Below are 14,236 nucleotides of genomic sequence, written 5' to 3' on the forward strand. Positions count from 1 at the left end.
CCGCTTGCAAGCAGGGAGGAGGCACCTCAGGGATTTCCATCCGAGGAGGAGATTACGGCTACGGAGCTCCAGAAGGAAAAGATTTCATCCTCACCTACTCGAACCTCTCCACCGCCATGCTCTCCGTCACCCACTCGTCCCACATCAACACCCTCCTTCACTCGCACTTCCATTCGGCGCTCATCCGACTTCATCCTACGCTCATGCTGGAACCACCGTCGTCGTTCTCGAGGAGGAAAGGACCGGCGAAGCTCGGAGAACCGGATCTGGTGAAGAGTCCGATGGGAGCGAATGGGTTCAAGATTGAAGGGGCGAGGGCGTACCCGTTGTTGGAAGGGAGGAGCAAGAGTGAGAGTTTCGAGATGGCGAATGAGAGGTATAGGGGAAGGATGTTGAGTCGGTTTGGGGTGGGAGGGAAACCGAGGAAGGATGGGAAGGCGGCGGGGAGCGGGAGTACGAGTGCGAGTGGGAACGCGACGCCGGTGGAGGGTGGGTTGTCGGATGGGGAGTAGTCTCTACTGTAGTAGCTTAGATCTGGAAGGAGATTTTAGGGGTCATTGAAGCGTGGGATCGAAGCAAGAGCGACACAGGGATCAAATCGAAGAGGAACTCTCGTCCGTCTCGACTTGTCGACGAGTCGAACTTCTTCCTTGTCCTCTCTTCGGCAAGAGCGTTCTTTGTTCAAGTTATTTCAGCGGGGTCGACTCTCAGGCTAGCTTTAACTCGAGCTCACCGTGGTCCTGGATGCTCAACGTTCGAAAGAGGGGCAACGAGACGAAACGCACGCTCACTCGAACCTCAGCGAGTACCAAAACGCAGTCCTCACTCATACCATCGCGTTCGATACTGAAACCGCATGGTGAATTCTAACTTGTAGAAACAGAACCCATCCAATCCCCAGCAAGATCGCAAATCAAAACAAGAAAGCAAAGTCTCCTCTCCCCTCTCTCTTTACAGACCCGATGGAGCCTGTTCGGGAGATAAACGCGGACGAGTCAGCAACGACTTCTTCAGCACTGAGTCAAAGGGAGGCGAAAAACAAAACTCACAGTCTGCGTCGTATCGTAAGCTCGAATGATCCTCGTCTGATCCTGCGCACCTCCCTCCGTCTGACTGAAGGCGAAACCTCGAGACCTCCGTAACCGCTGAGTGGCTCGAACCTTCTTGATGGCCTTCTGGAACCTGCAAGAGAGGAAGGAAAGACTGAAGGTCAGCTTCGAGAGAAAAGAAGAGGCTGAGGAGAGAGAGAGAGGGACGAAGGGACGAACTGTTCCTCTCTCGGACGGTAATCGCTGAGGTTGAACTTTTGGATCTCCTGAACGATGTGATAGGATTGAGGATTTGTTGTTCGAGTGTAGCTGGTGAACAAAGAAGGGAAGCGAAGCCTCGTCAGCGGCCGAATAAGAACGAGGAGAACGAGACGCGTCGAAACCGAACTCACTACTTCCAAACGTAATCTCGAACGAGACACAGGATGGGGAACAAGATGAGGCAGAAGTAGAAGACTGCGTCTCCCCACAGCCTTGGTACGATCCCTCGGTACTCTATCGAGAAGCCGACGAGAGGGGCGATGAGAGCGTAGAGAGGAAGGAAGGCCATGGTGAAGAGGAACGATCCGGGAATGGCTGTTGAACGAGGAGAGACTGAGAAGTCAGCGAGAGTTTGTTTGACGTGGTCGAAGATATGGACTTACCAGCCAAGGTGTACTTCGTCCAGATACTGAAACAAGGACGATGGAAAGAATCAGCGACGCGTCGAAACGACGAACGAGAATGGGCGAAAGTCGACTCACTCTGAAAGCAACGCCGCCTTTCCCAGCACCGTCAGAAGAACCGTGAGGTAGAGAGTTGTTCCCCAAACCCAATGTCCTCCGTCTCGACCATCATCAGCGAGCAGCCCTCCCCAGAAGACGATGACCGACAGCGCGAAGAGCAGCTGAAAACGAAGAACGAAACGAAGTCGAGTCAGCACGTCGCTTCTCCCCTTCGAACTCAAGAAAAGGATATCGAGAAACTCACGGCACTGTGGTAGAGAGCGTTGATCACACTCGACCAGAAAGCCTTCGACGAAAAGAAGTAGTTCTTCTGTCCCAAGCGGTAGAGCTGAGGGTATCGGTCCAGCATCCTCGCACTGACGAACTGGTCGAAGATTCCGATGACGAGAGGAGGGAGGAGGGTGAAGGTGACGTTGTAGAAAGAAAGAGTCCATCCTTCCATGGCAATTTGACCCGAGAAGTTGTTGAAGAAGGAGTACTGTTGAGGGAGCGGTAGAAGAGAAAGTCAGCGACCGAAGTTGGGAGCGGACGAGGGAGGGCGAGAGCTGCGACGGACGTAGAACTGAGTCATGTAGAGAACGATGTTCTTGTAGAACGAATCTGCGAAAGGAAGAGGGAGGTAGAGTCAGTTGGGGAACAAAAAGGAAGACGAAACGAGAAAGGACAAACAGAGAATGAGCTTCGACAGCCGCTGATAACTCCAAGCTCCGTGGACGAGCAGCAGTTTCTTGAGGAATCGGAACTGAGAGATGGCGACGTCCGACGACCTAGCAGCTTGGAGACCCTGTTGACCGAAAGCAGACTCGGTCAGCCACTTGGTTCGAAGAGAGGGAGGGACGAAGCGACGAACCTCTACTCCCGAAATTCCAACTCCAACGTGAGCAGCTTGAATCATCGGCACGTCGTTCGCTCCATCTCCGATGGCAAGGAGAATCGATGAAGTGTTGTCTTTAACGAGCTTGACGACGAGAGCCTTCTGAAGGGGCGAGACTCGACCTGCAAAACGAAGACGAGCGCGTCATCAGATCTCAGATCTCGACCAAGCGTGAACGAAGCGGAAGCGAACTCACAACAAACAACAGCCTTGCACATCAGAGCAAGTTCCAAGAAGATCTTCGAGAGATCCTTCTCCAAAGCGAAGGTGAGACTCTTCCCGTCTGTTGAAGGAAAGGAGGTTGAAGTCAGTCTCGTTTCGACGCGTCGAGGAAAAGACGACAGGTGGGAGGACGAACCGATAACCAGAGCAAGATCCTCGTTGTCCCCCGACGATCGTTGGTTCTTGATAGCTTGAAGTCGTTTGCTGAGGAACTGCTCGGTTTCATGGGCGGTGGTTTCGTTGACGATGACCTTTCGAGACGAAGCGGGGACGGGGACGGTCAGCGAACGAGCTTCGTTGAGTCGAGATCGAGAGCTTGATCTGTTGGACTCACCAGGTTCATCGACTCAGTGATAAGACGACACGAGAGACCGATGTTAATAGCCGTTTCTTGACGGTCTCCGGTGAGGACCCAGACCTGTGAAGAAAGAAAGAACAGAAACGAAGTCAGCTCTCCTCGTCCGTCTCCTCTCCCTCAACCTCCTCGTCTCGAACTCACCTTGATTCCAGCCTGCTGCAGCGTATGAATCGTATCCGGCACTCCATCCTGAAGCTTATCCTCGATCGCCGTCGCTCCGAGCAAGTTCAAGTCCTTCTCGATCAACTCGGCGACGTTGTCCAACGCGTCTCCTCGTCCAGTGATCTGAGCAGCCGCTCGGTTGTAGAGATCGAGCCATTCTCGGTACTCCTCCAGAGGGATCTCTCGAACGGCGAGGCAGAGGGTTCGAAGTCCTTCCGTGGCGTAGTCCTATGGGTTTGATGCCAAAGCCGACAGGGAAGGAGGGAGGGGAGTCAGCAAGAGGGAAAACGAGAGGCTCGAGAGCAGAGTGCGAAGGTAGAACGTCTAGGAGGACAGAGGTAGAACGAAATAGATGGTCGGCCAAAGGGAGGGAAGGGACGAACCTCGAGATGAGCCATCGTCGACTCGACGTAAGGGTTGTTGGGAGCGAGCCTCTCGAAGATGACGGTATCGGCTCCCTTGCAGTAAAGCTTGATCTTCCCATCTGGTCCTCGAACGACGGTGGACATCCTCTTCCTCGTCGAGTTGAACTCGCAGACGTTGAGGATCTCGTACTCGAGTGTTTCGCCTTGGACGTCAACGAAGATGGAACGAGGTTTTCGAGTCTGGGAAACAGAAGCGACAAAAGGAAAAGAGATGTCAGTTGGTGTCCTCGACTCCCTCGAAGGACAAAGGGACCGAAAAGGCGACACGAAGAAGGAAGAGAAACGACGCGTCCGAAACCGAAACTCACGTGGAACCTGAACCCCAGCAACTCGGCTCCCGCCACCAATGCCGCCTCATCAGGACTACTAGCCTGGTAAACCATCTTCCCATCCTCCTTCACCTCTGGAATAACCGTATGGCACACCGCCAGCAGCGTCAGGAACTCCCTTCGAACCTCTGCTTCCCGATCGGTTTCGTTGAGTTTCGACCGAAGTTCCTCGAAGGTTCGTTGGCCGTTGATGTAGGAACCGTCGGGACCTCGTTCTCCTCGTTTGGCGTCCTCGACGACGTCGGCGTATTCGATTCCGGCGATGGTGCATTGGCGGAACTGATGGGGCGGGAAGGGGAAGGGGAAGGGATGGAAGGGACGAGGGGTCGAAGGAAGAGGGAGAAAGAGAAAAGAGACGTCAGTGGGATGATGAGCGGAAGTAGAAGACGCGGCATTTAACGCACCTCCATCTCGTTACAAGTCAACGTCCCCGTCTTGTCCGAGAAGATGTACTCGATCTGACCGAGTTCTTCGACGAGGGACGAGGTTCTGCAGAGAGCTGGGGTATCGGTTTTGGCGTAGTACCTGTGAACCAAATTCGGGGTAAGAAATTCAAAGAGAGTCAGCAAACGGAGGCGGGGAAGAAGCGAGGGAAGCATGGGAAAGAGCGGGAAGGGGAGGAAAGGACGAACATGTCGAGATCCGAGTTGATGAGTTGAGCTTGTTGGTACTTGACGACTTCCATGGTAACGATGAGCCTGTTTAGACGTCGAACGAAGGCGTCAGTTGGTGGGGAAGACGGGGAGGGAATGAGCGGGAGTGGAAGGACGAACGAGATTGGGATCAAGTTGTTGTAGAGAATGATGAAGGTCAAGATATCTGTGGATCGGACCGAAGGAAGCCATATCAGCCACAAGAGCGTACGAAGATAGAAAAAAATGGTGATAACGAACCCTCGATGAACTGCTTGGCTATTCGAACGAAGAACGAGAAAGAAACGACGCGTCAATCACAGCTCGAGGAAGTCGAGACGAACACGACTCTTTCTACTGACCTTTGTTCCCCGAAACATCTCCCGCAAGGTACCACTGTTTCGACGAGAAAACCCACTACGAAAGAAGAACCAAGCAAAGTCAGCGTCGAGCGACGAAGGCGGAGAGCGACCTCATCGAGACTCACCGACCGAATACTCGACCCAATCGTCGAAGCCAACGACAGCGTGATCAACGCAATAAACATGAAGAAGATCTGCCTGTTGACCTGTCTCTCCACCGAAGTCCTCTTCACAGGAGCAGCACTATGTCCGACCCAACGAAAAAAAACGAGTCAGCCCTCTCCCTGAACTTCCCCTCGAAAAAGACTCACGTCGCATTCCTCATCAACTTGGTCTCCTTCCCACCCACAACCACAACTCCATAAACCCATCCAGTGTTCCTGATCTGAGCTCCTCGAAGCAGCATCTGATCGGGTCCGAGCGGGAGAGGAGAGGAAGACGACGCGTCGGAGGAGAGGTTGAGGGATCCGGTGTAGGTGTGGACGGAAGCGTTGGGGGATTCGGAGAGGATGTGACCTCTGAGGGAGGAGACGGCTGTGGGGGAGATGAGGGTGGAGGTTTGGGGGAGGGCTTGTTTGATTTTGAGGTTAGTTTCACTGCGACAAAGAGGAAGAAACGGGGGACGAGGAGTTCAGCTCTTCGAGACGCGTTTCACCTCTCTTCGAAGACCGAAAAAGGAAAACAAAGAAAGAACTGGAACTGGACTCACCCATCCAAGTTACTCGTCTCAACATAGCACAATCCTTCCGGCTCACTGCTACTGATCAACACCAAATCCGCAGGGATGAACTCGTCCTTCTCCAACCTCACGACGTCCCCCACCCTGAGATGTTTCCAAGCCTTATCGAAGAACTGGGATCCGAAGAGGACCTTGGCGAGACTGTTGTTGAGCGATCGGTCCTGCTTGTGTCGTTTGATGTCTTCCTCGGCTTCCTTGAAGGCGGACGCGATGAGGACGAGACCGAGAGGGAGGATGGTCGTGTAGCGACCTGTTGGGGAGACTCCGGGAACTTGTTGGATTAGGGCTGGGGGAAGAAGGGAGGAGAGAGAGGAGGGAAGGTTAGTTGGCGGGTTTGAGGGAAGGAGAGGAACAGGAGAGAGGGGAGAAAGGGAGGGCAAACCGGTGAAGAGGAAGAAGACGTTGGCTGCCTTGCTGAATTGCTCTGTTTGACGCGTATGATCCCAAAGTATGGTCAGAACCACACCCTCTCGCTATAGACAACAACAACAAACGAACTCACCAAACAGGAAAATCGGCAAGAACGTCACCAAGTTATACTTCCCCGTGCTAACCGAGTTCCTCTCAAACCCAGTCGTCTCATTCCCCACCGGATCATTCAGCACGATCCTTCTCGTCACGCCCTCCTCGACCTTCCCTCTACTCCTCCAGATTCCTTTGAGATCCCAATCGATTTCGTTCCACCATCTCCTCGGGGGAGCTCTCGGAGGTTCCGCGTCGAACTCGTAGTTCTGCTGATAGTCCCCTCCTGAGCCGAAGGGAGCACCGGAGGAGAAGTGACCTGCTGGGGGAGCTGCGGATTGGGCTAAAGGGAGGTCGGAGTCGATGGTTTTGGAGGAGGGAGAGACACCGTAGCGGTTGGAGAGGGAGGGTTGAGGGGCGAGGTAGCCTGAAGGAGCGAGCGAGATGGGAGAGGGAGCTCTGAAGTCGTCGTCTTCGTCGTCGCTGAGGGGAGCAAGAGAGGAAGAGGAGCGCAGAGTTAGCTCGGAGATGATTGGGCCGAGGAAGGTTTGGTGGGATGCTGGGAAGAGCGGGAGAGAGAGAGAGCTCGACCTCCTCCTTCCCTTCGAGCTCGCGAGCTTCCTTCCTGAGCTCTTCTTGAGCTTCTCTCGACCCAGAGTCCACAGAATCCACTCCCGTATACATCTCCTCCTTCTCTACTACCTCGCGACCTCAGAAGTAGCGTTCGAACTCACAAAAATGGACTGTAGAAAACGGAAAGAAGCGGAAAGCACAGCAAGCGAGAGACGGCCACCGTTCAGCTTCTTCTCTTCCTTTCCCACCCTCGTAGCTCTCTAAGGAACTCACTCTAGTTGTCTTCTATCCTGATCTGAAGGAGAAGGCTCTGTGAAATCTGCAAAGGGGTTCCTAGGTTCTGCGAAAGGGTCTGATGGACGAGATTGGGAGGGCTTGAGAGAGAGGAAGGAAGGGGACGACGGTCAGCTCTCTCGCATCTCTCCTCTTCCTCCTCGCTCTGCTCTTCACACCTTCGAGGAGGATTTAGAGGTAAGGAAGCTACCTTTGACTGAATGACGTCTCCGAAGGGATCGTCCTCGTCGTTTTGATATCTCGACATGATGGACGTTGGTTTCCAACAAGCAAAACACAAGCGAGTGAATCCGTATTCGTCTGTTTCCCTCCCAACCTTCACTCTCTCTCTCCTCTCGACCATGTCTGCCGCTCCTCCTCCTCTTCGAGCTCCTAATGGCCCCTCTCCTGGTCCTCCTGCTCCTCTTCGACCTCAAGCTCAATACCCTAATCCCTCCTCGCATCCTACGTACTCGCAACCGTCCATGTACCCACCTCCCACCAAATCCACAAAGGAGACGCCAGCGGTGGTGAGTCTCGTTCGGTTCTTCTTGCGATCTCGAGAAGGCCAGAGAGCTCGTCTCGGGTACACCCTCAGAGCTCTCGAATCCGCCTCCGCGACCTCGTAGATATCCGGCCTCCCTCGTCCTTTCGCTCTCTATGGCTGACACCCGTCCGCTGCTTTCCCCTCCTTCCTTCGACTCGACCTCCAGGCGTTCGCTGAGAGCGCTCAGCAGTACAACCGAAAATTCCAAGGATTCCTCGATCGGGTTACTCCCTACAGCACCTACAGGTGGATGGCCACAGCTGGTCTTTTGGTTATCTTCGCGTTGAGGGTCGTGTTCGGTCAAGGAGTGAGTCCCAAAACGAAGGAAGCGACGTGTCTTCCATCAATCCGAGCTCATCGTTTGCGCCTTTGTTCTCTCTTTTGCTGCTCGCTCGCTGCAGTGGTACATCGGTGAGTCATCGTTCTTTGGCGGTTGGAAGGACAGTGTCGAAGGGAGGGTAGCTCTCAAAGGAAAGAAGAAGAGTGTGAGCTGACACGAAGTCTCCTTCCCTTCCCTCCTCCCATCTCTGCCTTCGTTCTTCAGTCGCATGTACGTTCAGCTTTCTATGATTCTGCCTCCATCGAAATCGAACCCTTCTTGCTCCAGCTCGGCTGACCCTTCTCTCAACTTCGTTTCCTCTTCTTCGCATAGACGGACTCTCCATCTTCCTCCTCAACATCTTCCTCGCCTTCCTTCAGCCCAAGTTCGACCCGTACGTTCTCTCCCATCCCGCTCTCTTTCCCCTCCCCTCCTTGCCACCACCTCTTCCCTCACTCCCACCTCTCGCTCCCTTCTTCCTCCCTCTAACACCTCTCGCTTCTTCACAGCTCGCTGGAACAAGACCTCAACGAGCAAGACGTCGAGGAAGGAGGAGAAGCCGGATCCCTCCCTACCCACCGGACCTCGGACCTTCCCTCCCTCGGACTCGGAGGAAAGTTCATGGGCATGCTTGGAGTCAACGGAGGAGCGTCGTCGAACGGTGGTGGAGGGAGCAGAGGGGAGGATGGAGAGGAGGATTTCAGACCGTTCATTCGGAGGTTGCCTGGTGAGCTTTGGTTCAATTCTCGTTTCTTTGGAGGTCGAGGGAATGGGTGGGAGAGCTGGAGCTGGAGTAGAACAACGGTGCTTTGGAGGGAGAGCTGACTTCGTTCGTTCGTTCGATGCTCGGCTCTGCAGAGTTCAAGTTCTGGCTTCAAGCTACTCGAGCGACGGTCATCTCGTTGGCCTTGACGCTCACCCGAGCTGCTGATATCCCCGTTTACTGGCCTATCCTCTTGATCTACTTCCTGACGTGAGTCTCGCGTTTCCTCTTTACGTTTCGGGCCACTCTCGTCTGTTGCTGTCTCTTGTTTCCGAAACTCACGCTCACCCTCTTCGTTCTTTCCTTCTGCTCCATCTTTTTTCACCAGCCTCTTCGGACTCACCATGCGACGACAACTGAGACACATGATCAAGTACAAGTGTTCGTATTAATCTCGTTCAAACCACTCCCATCGTCTCTTTCTCTCCCATCGCCGCCTCCTCGTCTCCCTGACATCGTAACCTCGACTCACGCCTCCCTCCTCCCTCCTTCTTCTTCTTTCGTCCTCACAGATATCCCCTTCGACATGGGACGTAAAGCGACTTACAACTCCAAGAAGTAAAAACCCGAACTCAACCCTTCCAATCTCCCCGACCTCTCTCAACCCTCCCGCGCGTCCCATCCCTCCTCTTCCCACCCTCGGACACACCTAGATCCCTTAGAACTCTCCCTCTCCTCTTATTATTCACTCAATCTTTGGACCTTCCATACCTTGCCCCCATCCCTCCAGAACCCTTCCCGTCCTCGCTTTATTTTCTCTTTTCGTCCCTTCTCTTCTTTGATCCGCTCTGGGTTTTAGTCTCTCTCTCTCGGGTTCTTCTTTTTTTCGTTCGTTCGTTTCTCGTCGTTCGGTGTGATCTCATGTGTTTTTTTGAATCTGTTCTGGATCTGATCGGGCTGAGGGAGGAGGAGCAGAGAGGGAGGGAGAGAGAGCGCGGAGAGGGACGACGCGTTTTCGGTGCGAGATGTAGTCTAAAAGGCCCTGCTGGTTTGAGATCGATCAACAAGCATCTCTCCCTCAGATACGTCTGTGTGAGATGATTTTGTTCCCTCTCTGATCTTGACAGAGTGAAAAGCGTCGCTCATTAGTTCCAGACGTCGACGCGACTCTCCTTTTCTTTTCTCAAAGCTCAAAGCAGATGGTCCTTCCCTCACTCTCGTTTTAGAAAGGTGTCCTCATCCTATCAGTCTCTTCCTTTCACTTCTTCCCTCCTCCAAAGAACTTCGAAAACAACCCTCCCTTCTTCTCCGTCGATGCCTCCACGTCGACCTTCGCCTCCTTCTCGTGCTCCTTCTCCTCCAGTTTCTCCTCTTCCACCACCACCTCCCTGTACAGCTCCGCTTTCGCCTTGAACGCGTCCATCACCGGGTCGGATTTGGCGGCTACAGCAGTGGGCTTGGGAGGAGTAGAGAGGGAAGAGGTGGAGGAGGTTGGGGAGGTGGAGGGAGGAGCGAAACCGTCGAGACCTCCCTTGGCCATGAGCTCGGACATGATGGGTTGGAGGTCCTGGAAGACAGACAGAGAGAAAGTAGAGTCAGAAAGGCGAGTGAGCGAGGAAGACAGGAGGAGGAGGAGGAAAGCGCGGCGAGCTCAACTTCCTTCCTTCCTTCCCTCCCTCCCTCCTCCCAGCTCCCAGAGAGCTTCCAAGTCACCCTTTGGAGCTCCTCCCACAGGCGTCCTGAACCCATCGGTCCTCCTTCCACCCTTGTCGACCCTTCAAACCTAGGGAGAGAAGCCAGGAAGCAGGAAAATTCGACTCACGGCCATCGTGATGCCCAACCTGGTCATGCTCGCCGTCAACCCTTGAATGGCGACCCTCAAGTCCGAGTTCATCATCAACTTGGTCATCTCCATAGCTGTAGGTTTCCCAGTTCCGTTGCCTTGAATGCCTGTTAACGAATCAACGAACGAATCAGCTCTCGCTCGAGCTCTTTCAGCCCTCCTCCCTTCTCGTTCGTTTGACTCACCGGAATTATACATAGCCTCTCCAATAGCCTTCATGTTCCTCCTAGTAATCTCATCTCCGATCAGTTTCTTCAAGACAGGGTTGGTTCGGAATGCTGCTTGAACGGCAGGAGGGAGGGAGCCAGTGAAGGAGGAAGAGCCGGAGGGCGAGCTGGGAGGAGGAGGAGGAGCTGAGGGAGGAGGTGGTGGAGGAGCGGCCGTTGCTAGGTAACGAGAAGGAGCGAAAGGGGAGCGGTGGGAAGGGCGGAGGAGAGCGAAGGTGGTTTGGAGACGCATCTTTGGAGAGAGGGAGGGGAGGAGGGCAAGATGGGAGTCGGAGGGAAGGAGGAGGAAAGTGAGCTCGAACGAGAGTTTGGCGGTTGCCCCAAAGGGAAAGAGACACGACGTCACTTTTTGCGAGGAGAACTTTGTGCTGAGTCTATAGAGAGGGAGCCTGTAGATCCACTTGAGCCCATGAAGTGTTTCACGCTGCACAGAAACGTCGTCTGAAAGTCTGAAACGAAGGGATCAACTCGACCTCGCTCGACGCTCGCGTCCCTTTCTCTCTCTCTCTCTCGACCTCCCCTTCACCACGTAATAAGATCATGAGCATTTCTCACCAGGAGCATGGTTATGACCGCACCCACTCTTCTTCTCTACTTCCTCCAAGCTCTTCTTCTGCTCGGGCGACGAGGACGAGGGTGAAGAAGCGGGAGCGAAGGGCTGAAGACCTCCTTGAGCGAAGAGAGCCGACAAGACGGGTTGGAAGTCCTGAGAGGAATCAAGGACAGGGCGAAGAATGAGTCAGTATCGGGATAGGTCTTCGGGGAAGAAGAGAGAAGGAACGGAGTGGGAGGGAAGGAAGATGGGAGGGGGAGGGAGAAGTCGAGCTCTCCTCTCTCTCCTCCCGGCCTCTCTTCTCCTCCCCTGCTCCCTTCGGTTCTATACCAGAGCGAAGTCGCCCTCTTCCGACCCTTACGCCTCCTCGAATAGGAGACCATCGCCTTAGCGGTACGAATTGAATCGAACTGAACCAAAGACTCACCTCATCACTGACCTCCAACCTCCCCGTCGACGCTCTCATCTCCGCTATAGCATTCTGAAGCGCAGGAGAACTACTGAACAGCTGGGAAAACTTTTCTCCGATCGATTCTGCGCCGTTCAACCCTGTAAGATTTGTACCAAACAGGAAGGAAAGGTCAGCGTTCTCTCGCCTCATTGGGCTCAATGCGCCTTCCTCCTCCGACTCTACATAGAACCCACCATGATTATACATCGTCTCCCCCGTAGTCCTGAAGCTCTTACAAAACAGCTCGTCATCAGCTAGTTTCATCAAGACGGGAGACCGTCGGAGGGCTTGGTCGATGGAGGGAGGGAGGGAGGAGGAGGAGGGAGGAGGAGGGGAAGAGGGCGTTGCGAGAGTTCGGCGAAGAAGAGTGAGAGTAGGAGTTCTGAGAAACGGGATGGAGAGAAGAGTTCGAGGAAGCATAGTTTCGAGAGTTTGTTGTGAATTTTTTGGAGGATTGTGGGCGTTTGGAAGAAGAGGAAAGGGAAGGAAGGAAGCAAGAGCTCACCTTTCGACGGTCTCCTTCCAACTCCATTACACGCCCTTATGAGGATCCCTCAAGTCGGACGAGTGTCTCTATCGTCAAGTCTATCTGGATCTCGGAGCGTTTCCACATCAACCCTCAAATCTCCAGCTGCGAAGCCGCTCAAGTCTTCGCCTTTGACAACCCCTCCTCCTTCCAAAAGGAAGCCTCCTCTTCTCCCTTCCGCCGTCTCGGAGGAGGTCCTCGTCAACCCAGTCTTGCAGAAGATACCCAAAAACTCCCCCCTGGCGCTTCGTTTGGCTTCGCTAGGACAACTCCTGGGTTCCAGTGAGTCCTGCTTCCTGGAGGGAAGGATCGAGCTCATTTGCCTCACCCGCTCGCTTCGACGCTCTCTCTTCTTCTCGTTGCAGAACCGAAACATGGAGGAAACCCCACTCTGAAAGAACAGAAGCAGATGGTCCAGATCCATCGCTCGTTGCAGGAGTTGAAGATCAGTCGTGAGGTGAGCTTATCTTCGAGACCACGCTTTCGACCATGGCTCTGTCGCCTCTGGAAGGACTCTCGTTGCTGATCCACTCCTAATTCTTAACAATCTTCTTAGGAGCTTCGTGCCGCCATGGATCGACTCATCAGTCTAGGACTCTTCGAGACCAAGCAACCTTCTCCTTCGAATCCCTCCTCCCCTGCCTCCTCCTCCTCCTCCTCCCTCCCTCCATCGCCCTCAACGACGGCTTCCTCCCCTTCAACATCGAAACCCTCCCCGACCCGAACTTCTTCGTCCTCTCCCTTGCCCTCCTTCAAGAAACCTCTTTCTACATCCCTGGCCGAGAGCCTCGCCTATCATACACAACGAGCTGAAAAGTTGGAGATGAGGCTGAGGACGGAGGACCCGCTCCCAGAGAGAAGGGAGCAGTGGACCAACAGTCTAGCACAATTCCGACGAGGCATCGCCCGATACCAATCGGCTATGTCGCACCGGAAGACGGTTCAAATGGAGCTTAACACTTTGGAGGATCTTGCTTCGAAGGAAGGAGGAAGTCGGATGGAGTCTCGTCGCCATTCCGTCGAGACAAGTCTCAAAGATGAATCTGGATTGGCGGGAGGAATGGGAGGTCTTGGAGAAAAGGTTAGCGATTGCTGAGAAGAAGGAGAGGGACGCGTCGGAATCGAAGGGGCCTTCAGTGCTACCCCCTCCCTTCCTAGGTCAAACCCCATCCTCACCGCTAAATCCCCCCTCCCTCTACCCTCATCTGTTCCACTCCCAATTTTCTCCAACCTCCACCTACTCCTCCCTTTTTATTTTTATAATTCCTTCAGTTCTGGGCGCTCCCTTCTCCTCCCTGCTCCTCCTCTCCACTCAATCCCTTCACCACCACCACCACCTCCTCCTCTTCCTCACCCTCGCCGGCATCCACTTCGTCTTCCCCAACCTCATCGCCCTCAGTGATCGTCAAACCAGAACCATCCACTGCAGTATCCGAACTCGTCGTCGAAACCACCTCCTCCTCGCCTCAGCTTGAACTCTCTTCCCTCGTCGAATCCTCAACCATCAAGGAACCCACTACGTCGGCTCAGAGTGCACCTACTACCGTGCTGCAGGGCGAGCAGGACGTCGTCGCGTCGGAGTTGGAGAGGGAAACGGATGCGGGAACGACGTCGAGGGAGGGAACCGACGCGTCGTCTCCGTCGTCGGCGGTGGGAGAGTCGACAGGTGCCGAGGAGCGTCTAGAGGCTGCTCCGAGTGCGAAATATGTGAGAGTGGGAGATATGAAGGATGTGAGGGGGGAAGGGAAGATGGAGGAGGAGAAGGAGAAGGTCGCGTCGAAGAGTGATCAGAAGGTTGAGGTTCTCTCTAGAACGACGTTTGGGTCGGTTATGTCTCGTTTTTTTGGGTAGATCGTAGTGAAGCACCATGTTGGCTCTCTTT

General features: G+C 54.2%; 5 protein-coding genes across 5 annotated transcripts; 2 read left to right on the forward strand and 3 right to left on the reverse strand.

Moving 5' to 3' along the window:
* Positions 1–814: 814 nt before the first annotated feature.
* Positions 815–7,554, reverse strand: BDY24DRAFT_388641 (phospholipid-transporting P-type ATPase). The gene is made up of 29 exons (XM_076640396.1): positions 7,397–7,554; positions 7,186–7,286; positions 7,074–7,082; positions 6,380–6,822; positions 6,260–6,301; positions 5,848–6,163; positions 5,450–5,734; positions 5,264–5,381; positions 5,139–5,193; positions 5,038–5,055; positions 4,918–4,963; positions 4,777–4,842; positions 4,549–4,669; positions 4,124–4,423; positions 3,774–3,995; positions 3,370–3,618; positions 3,205–3,288; positions 3,007–3,121; positions 2,845–2,931; positions 2,625–2,770; positions 2,444–2,558; positions 2,331–2,374; positions 2,019–2,252; positions 1,793–1,935; positions 1,694–1,719; positions 1,442–1,625; positions 1,269–1,358; positions 1,050–1,182; positions 815–969 (listed from the first exon to the last, which is right to left on the reverse strand). The coding sequence occupies exons 1-29, from the start codon at positions 7,547–7,549 to the stop codon at positions 952–954; spliced, it is 3,963 nt and encodes a 1,320-aa protein (XP_076496637.1). The 5' UTR covers positions 7,550–7,554; the 3' UTR covers positions 815–951.
* Positions 7,520–9,690, forward strand: RER1 (protein retrieval receptor). Its single transcript, XM_076640397.1, has 9 exons — positions 7,520–7,715; positions 7,899–8,039; positions 8,134–8,143; positions 8,277–8,282; positions 8,385–8,445; positions 8,561–8,778; positions 8,910–9,024; positions 9,143–9,195; positions 9,327–9,690. Exons 1-9 carry the CDS (start codon positions 7,548–7,550, stop codon positions 9,374–9,376), a joined length of 822 nt encoding a protein of 273 aa, XP_076496638.1. The 5' UTR covers positions 7,520–7,547; the 3' UTR covers positions 9,377–9,690.
* A 137-nt stretch (positions 9,691–9,827) lies between these two features.
* BDY24DRAFT_388650 (uncharacterized protein) lies at positions 9,828–11,160 on the reverse strand. Its single transcript, XM_076640398.1, has 3 exons — positions 10,783–11,160; positions 10,577–10,704; positions 9,828–10,321 (listed from the first exon to the last, which is right to left on the reverse strand). Exons 1-3 carry the CDS (start codon positions 11,054–11,056, stop codon positions 10,013–10,015), a joined length of 711 nt encoding a protein of 236 aa, XP_076496639.1. The 5' UTR covers positions 11,057–11,160; the 3' UTR covers positions 9,828–10,012.
* A 189-nt stretch (positions 11,161–11,349) lies between these two features.
* Positions 11,350–12,329, reverse strand: BDY24DRAFT_388654 (uncharacterized protein). Its single transcript, XM_076640399.1, has 2 exons — positions 12,023–12,329; positions 11,350–11,926 (listed from the first exon to the last, which is right to left on the reverse strand). The coding sequence occupies exons 1-2, from the start codon at positions 12,246–12,248 to the stop codon at positions 11,541–11,543; spliced, it is 612 nt and encodes a 203-aa protein (XP_076496640.1). The 5' UTR covers positions 12,249–12,329; the 3' UTR covers positions 11,350–11,540.
* A 42-nt stretch (positions 12,330–12,371) lies between these two features.
* Positions 12,372–14,205, forward strand: BDY24DRAFT_415071 (uncharacterized protein; the record flags this gene model as incomplete). The annotated part of the gene is made up of 4 exons (XM_076643402.1): positions 12,372–12,636; positions 12,720–12,811; positions 12,911–13,435; positions 13,627–14,205. The coding sequence occupies 4 exons, from the start codon at positions 12,372–12,374 to the stop codon at positions 14,203–14,205; spliced, it is 1,461 nt and encodes a 486-aa protein (XP_076496641.1).
* Positions 14,206–14,236: the final 31 nt, after the last annotated feature.

This window comes from Mrakia frigida (genome assembly GCF_051309035.1).
Source record: "Mrakia frigida strain ATCC 22029 unplaced genomic scaffold BDY24scaffold_15, whole genome shotgun sequence".
Taxonomy (NCBI): Eukaryota; Fungi; Basidiomycota; class Tremellomycetes; order Cystofilobasidiales; family Mrakiaceae; genus Mrakia; species Mrakia frigida.